The sequence below is a fragment of the Montipora foliosa genome, chromosome 2, assembly GCF_036669935.1.
Source record: "Montipora foliosa isolate CH-2021 chromosome 2, ASM3666993v2, whole genome shotgun sequence".
Taxonomy (NCBI): domain Eukaryota; kingdom Metazoa; phylum Cnidaria; class Anthozoa; order Scleractinia; family Acroporidae; genus Montipora; species Montipora foliosa.
In genome coordinates this window covers 32255872-32262608 of record NC_090870.1, presented here as the reverse complement: position 1 = coordinate 32262608, position 6737 = coordinate 32255872, and the positions used below count along the sequence as shown (strand labels likewise).

Below are 6737 nucleotides of genomic sequence, written 5' to 3'. Positions count from 1 at the left end.
CCAACGGCCACTTCCCTCTGCTTCTATCTTCTGAATGGATGATGGCGACGTCACCAACTGCCAAAGTGAACCCTTTCCCGTCGTGTTTCAAGTTATGTCGCTCTCAAAGTCCTCTAAGGTACTCTTTGGTGCACCATTTCCACGTGTCATCTTTACACCTTTTGAGATACTTGGCCCGTTTACGTAGATCACGATGCTCGCGATGAGGTTCCCTCTCTGGCAGCGCCGTGGTACCAATAAACTGCATTCTGTTGGGCGTGATCAATGGTAGTTGAACGTCATCCTCCACATAGTCTAAAGGGCGGTTGTTTAGAGTCACCTCAACGTCTAGAAGCACGTCTTCAAGTTCATTCCAGCTAAGGCGACCATGTCCAATGGTTTTGTTTAGAGCCCACTTCACCAACCCAACCAACCGTTCAAACTGACTACCCCACCATGGGGCGCGGCTCAAATTGAATTGCCACTTGATGTTTTCAGTCGACAGGTAATGGTGAACTCGTTCATCTTTCTGGACTTGCGTTAACCAGTTCGCTGTGGCTGTGAATGTTTTGGCCTTATCCGAGTAGATTTTCTCTGGCATTCCTTTTCTAGCTACTAGGCGTTTCAGACTTCTTCTTTTATCACCCTTTTTGCTAAATGTCTGAGCCTGGGAACCCAATAACGCTCTCTGATGCCCATCATTGTCAGGCCAACTCCCCCGTGCAATGTGCGCCGGTGTGCGTCTCCTACCAGTTTTACTGTTTAGGGATGCGTGTCTGGCAGATAGACCAGATAATGTCCTTGAATTCGACCTCGACACTCGAAAATGCCTTCATCATTCTCTTCCAAACCCAGCCTTTGCTTATCTTCTGTCACCTTGTCGTCCAGACTCCATTGAGCACGCTTGGTCCAAAAGAGGTGTTGTCTTTGTACTTTGTTGGTTGTCAGAGGTCCCGTCATTCTCTCTTTTCTCTTCAAACGTGCGTTTCCTGCAAATCTCGTAATCCAAGCCACAACCCCCAACGTTTTGGTCAGGCTAAACTTTACTAGAAGGTCATCTAGGCAGTCGGTTGCTGCCATGAAGCCAGCAAATATTCCCTTGATGGCTTTCGTCTCTGCTGGGCTCTCAGGTGTGGGACTTGTGACAATGTCCGCAGGCCACTTATCTTTGTCTTTAAGCCAACCCTTGCTTCCACAACTTGTTGTCATCGACTGGCCCTCCTCGACTTCCCAAATCTGCTGGGTTATCCTTGGTGGGTACATGGCGCCAGGTGATTTGTGTATGCCCGTTGTATTTTCTTCACTCTGTTTTCTACGAACTGCTTGTACTCGCCGCCCCTTGTTACCTAATGGAGATCCACTGAGCTGTCCAGTCATCCATAACTCTGTGTCACGGGAAAACCCACAAGCGCATTCGTCTCATTGGTAATAAGGTTCGCTGCCATGTGCGCAGACACAAGCTCCAACTGCGGAATGGTCAGTCCCTGCTTCGCAAATCGAGCTTTAGCAGCCACCAATCCCTGGTTCACACCTGATGGCTGTCTCACTACTGCATCTAATGTTGCACACACTCCATTCTTACTTGCGTCTCCGAAGAGATGAAGCCCTATTTCTTCTATCTGCTCTTGAGCAAAGGTTAAGGCTCTTGCTACCATGACCTCAGCTGGTAACCCTGTATTCCATCGTGTCCACTGGTTCGCTAGCTGTTGTGGCAGCGGTGCATCCCATGCGACTTTCGCGTTGCAGGTATCTCTGTAGAATAACTTTCCTTGGACAGTTAAGGGCGCCACAAGACCAAGGGGATCGTAGATCCTTGCTAGATTATGCAACAACGCTCTTTTGGACGCAATTTCATCGTCTTGAGGTATGACTATCCCGATCTGATCTTCTTGTTTCTCCCATAGGAGTCCAAGGAGACTTCCCTTCTTTGCTCTCGGGGAACCAAGCTGCTGTTTAGCAAACGTACTCCCGTCTTCAACCTGGCCTTCAGGTTCTTCTAATTCGGCGACATTCGAGTGCCACTTGTGTAACTTGAACTTGGCGTCCGCGAAGATTGAAATAGCTCCCTCTTTAAGTTCCCTCGCTTTTTGCACAGTTGGTTTCCCACTGATTAGGTCATCGACGTACAGGCCTTTACACAGTTCAGCAACCAGTTCTGGCATGTTGCTTTCCCAGGCTTCCAGATGACACTCAATCACTCCCCCAAGGAGAAAGGGAGATGGCACAAGACCAAACAGCGCCCGCGTGAATCTCAACACTTCTACTTCAGAACGTTGGCTGGTCTGCCAGTGAAACCTGAGAGCACCTCTCTTCCTTCTTGATACGCACCTGAAGAAACGCTTGTTGTAGGTCACCAGTGATTAGGACTGGATGAAACCGCATGCGTATTAAGGCATTCCACAGGTGGCTTTGAAGCGGGGACCCGGAATATAGGCAGACATTTAGGCTTGGCACGTGACAAGGCATCATACACGATTCTTAACTTCGTTGTTTCAGCTCCCAAACGAATCGCCGGCTTATGTGGTATGTAAAATACCTTGCCTTGCGGTGGATCACTTGCGACCTCTACTATTCCCTCGGACGTCTGGTCTTCAATAATTTCTGCATAGCTCCCGGTCACACCCCAGCGTTGTAGTTTGTTCTGGAGGTTGCTTAGTCTTTGTAAACTCACTATTTTATTGTTCGGTAACGGCGGATGGTTACCCTTCCACAGAAGCGAGGTTTCATACCAGCCTTCTGGGTGCCGGATCAACTGTTCTCGAAACTCTGCATAGACTGCACGCTGATCATGTTCTGGGGTGTCCTCAAGCCCTAAGACATCCATTCGGCATAGCTCTTCATAGTCAACATGACTTGTCTGGGTCAATAGCATATTTGTGTGGTCAATCTCAGTTCCCGGTGACATAATAGTCCACCCCAGCTTAGTCTTCTCAGCCACTGGTTCCCCAGGAAGCCCAACGCAAGGCCTCTCAGATGTCTTGATGGCTGCATAATCACTAGCACCTAATATCACATGCACTGGGAGATGTGGATTGGGTCGTGATCCGTCATCTCTACTCCCTTTAAATGAGCGTACGAATCGATAATCTTCTGGCAGTGAGGGTTATTGATCCTCAGCAATTCTCCTCTTTCTACTCTGGTAACATCCACGCTTAGTTCCTCACCACCTTCAATCAAGGGTACTTTGATGGTGGAAAGTTCTATTTCACGTGTAGTTGCTCCAAGCATCATTTCTATTTGAGGAACTTCTTTGGCACGAGAGGGCTTGGGAAGTTTATCCAGAAGTGCAGCTGATGCATACAAGCTCCCAGTTCCAGTATCGAGAAGTGCACGGCAAAGTACTCCCTCCACGCTTACCTTTACAACAAGATAAACAAAGCGCTATCTTTCCCGGTAGCGGTAAACAATTGGTCACCTTGCATACAAATCAACGTATGATGTTTCTGTCCACACTTTTGGCAAAGCAATCTACTCTTGCAGTCAGTCGCATGATGTTTGGGCCCTGTGCAATTAAAGCACATTCGTTTCTGCACTAGCATCCTCTTCCTTGCTTCTACCATGGGTAGGCGCGAGCAATCCCGCGAGACGTGACTGGTGTCTTGACAATAAAAACACTGGCGTTGAGTTTTGTTGTCTGCATACTACAGGTACATACTAAGGATATATAAGCTCGTAATGCAAGAAAAATGCTTATTCTCAAATTAGAACAGTGCTTCTTTAAAATTTTGCACTTTTTTTGCTAAATTCTAACATAACATTATCTTGTAGCTGTGGATAGCAGACTAATTTGACAATGTTATGACGAAATTCATTGTCAATAACAGTCAGAAAAACTGAGGTCAGTTTGTCAAATTACTTATACCCATTCTCTTCTGCATCAGGGCGTGTTACTCCCAATAATGGCCTATGCAAGGGAGGCTCCACCCAAAGGGGGTATTAAAATGCAATTTTTTCTTGAAGTGAAAAAGAAATACTTTTCATAAAATCAATTCTTGGTTGTTTTTCCCCTCTAAGATTCATCTTACGAAATAATTAATAAGTTATGAACAAATGATAATTTTATTAAATCAATAAAATCATGAAATATGCCTCATTAATAACTAACAAAGACATTACATCATGATTATGTATAGCGTTGAATGCGGGTAAAATTGCAATCTCAAAAAATTATGAAAAGAACCATTTCTCATGACATCTGATCAGTGGTGTTGGTTGGGGGATGGAATAATCAGAATAAAGAGTATACCTAAAAAGCCTCAAGCATATTGAGTTCAACTGAATGTGAACCTTTGATTTCCTCATTAGTCCCTGATTAAAATCTGCGAACTTAATTAAAGTGCATTAGTGTTCACACAGAATGGAATGTTTACAAAATAAAACAGCTAACCAAAGCTTGACCAATATCTAATTATCAACACTTGATTAATTTTCAACGACCAAACTGAAACAATACTTAACCACAATAGGTGGCATTCTGATAAGTTAATGCGAAAGCAGTTGTGTTAACACAACTGCTTTCGCATTAACTTATCAAGGTGAAATTTTGTTAGCAATGCTGTTTTAAATGCTGACCTTAATAAGAGTGAAAAAGACACCTTTAGTTGAGCCCATGATCAGCTCTACCCCTCCAAATAACAATAATAATAACAAGAGTAATGCTTTCACTGAGTTCAGTAAACTATGGTCGATTGGTATTAATTAAACAGAACCAATCTTGGTTCTGGTTTTTTTAACTCGATAAATTCTTAGCTATTGTACATCATGAACTAAGGCAGCACTGTCCCAAAAAATGCATCTGAAACATTGCTAACAAGTGTGAAATAAGAATGGTGATATTGAGTCGTAGAGCCTACATGTATGCTTTGTAATTGTTTCCTATTGTCCTTACGAGGTGACTCACATCATGGCAATGGCACCAAGGTTATAGGTTAAATCTCGTGGAAAGAGAATAATATATATTCAAAATCCACAGAAATACAGTATATAGACTAAGATTTCACCATACTGCATTCAACTTCCCTGTAGGACTAAATTGACATTCTGCTGACTTTGCCATGCTCCTCTTTCTTCAGTGTTAGTTCTATCCCAAATATTATTCTGAAGTGCTTTATCATGTGACTCACATCAACAAGGGACTAAATTTTTAAAAATTGAACAATTCCCAGGCTTAGCTGACATGATAGACACATCCTGGGGGACGGGGACTCCCATATAAAAGGACAAGGATACTTGTCAGAAATTTTGAAAAGAGCCTTTAAGAAGTATGAAGATGCTGTTTAGTGGAACCTTTTTTCACCCCTAAGAGAAACCAATTCTAAGACAACACATTATCTCCTGATATAGTTAAATTTTACCTGTAGTTTCCATCACACAAGAAGGAGTGATGTTCCATTGTGGTTAAGGCAATGTTATCTTGTGACTCTGGCACTACAGGTGGACATCGCATGGCACTGTTGCGTCCATGACATTTGTAGGCTGTTGTTTTACTTAAAAAAACGATTCTGTACCGATAGTTCAGACTCTTTCTATGACTATCTGATTTCTTCTGGACCAAGACAGCTGGTGCTTCCTTCTTTTTCCGATCCCTCAGAAGCTTGTTCTTGGCATTGCGTCCCAGTGCTTGCCTTCTGACATTCATGTTGGCAATGTTTGTAACGCTCGCTTGATTCTTGGTTGAACACCAGTCCAGATACTTGCTCAGTATTCCTTTCAGTTGTTACACAGCTAAAGCATGTGCACAGCATTTCTGTGCACGAGATCGTTCACAGTCACAAGTCACCTCACCAGCAACCCCTTAACCGCAACTCGGTAGGGGCGATCTGAAAAAAAACTCACAAAAACCACTGGGTCGTACCTTTGGGGCCACTCTTGCTCACTCTGGAGAATCCTATTAGCCTTGCCTATAATCCTTGCCAAGTAAAGGCTGGAAGGCCAGAGAGCCTTGGGTCGTCATCAACAACCATTATCTCTTGGTGCTTATGCAGTGTAAGTTGTGGCTGTGAACTTGTCTGTTCAGTTCAAGTTAGTGGCGTTGATGAGGATTCTGCTGGGGTTGCTGGAGTTGCCAGACAGTAGTGAGGACAAATCTTCGGAGAGTAGATTACGGAGGCTTGCTTTGCAAAGCCTGCAAAGGCATTGTCCCTTTTCCTGCTAGAAAGTTCCAGAAAATCAGGGCGCAATTCCCTTTCTTAACTGTAGATCTTCATGCAGGCCTGCAACCGCCAGAGCAAAATCCTTTGTTGCTCTGCTCAATTGAGCGGATTGCTTCAATGGTTTCCATGAAACCAGACGCCTTCCTTGGCTCTTAGCCTAGATCTGTTGTTTGTGCTTTCAGCCGCTAAAGTGTAGAATGTAACAGGAATATCAACGCTTGAAGAAATGGAAGGAAGACCGCCAGTCGTCGAACTTTTGCAATCATATGCTTCTTCATCATCTCGGATTTCGTCATTATGAATTCAAAGACCTTCAATCCATATTCACGCCTGACCACAGGTGATTGGATCAGTAAGCCATCAAATTCACCATCAGATTCGCTGTCCAGCAAACCAGTCTCATAGCACCCATCTGATGACACGTTTCCAAAGATTTTCTGCAGATATTGGTTTGCTGTTTTTCCTTTGATGCCTACCTTGTTAAGCATGGCCTCCACATTTTGTCTAAAATGTCTAAAACAACCTCGGATTTATCTGTTCCTTTGGGAAAGCAGCTCTGTAATTCATTCACAAGGGCTCGTTAATGATTTCAAGTTATTTAGAAAA

The 6737-nt window shown here is 43.9% G+C and overlaps 1 protein-coding gene across 1 annotated transcript; it reads right to left on the bottom strand.

Moving 5' to 3' along the window:
- Positions 1-1352: 1352 nt before the first annotated feature.
- LOC137991545 (uncharacterized) lies at positions 1353-2141 on the bottom strand. Its single transcript, XM_068836618.1, has one exon. The coding sequence runs from the start codon at positions 2139-2141 to the stop codon at positions 1353-1355; it is 789 nt and encodes a 262-aa protein (XP_068692719.1).
- Between the last annotated feature and the right edge of the window lie 4596 nt (positions 2142-6737).

Bases quoted from the DNA above. Each gene is read 5' to 3' on its own strand.
- LOC137991545 (XM_068836618.1), bottom strand. From the start codon at position 2,141: ATGCCAGAACTGGTTGCTGAACTGTGTAAAGGCCTGTACGTCGATGAC.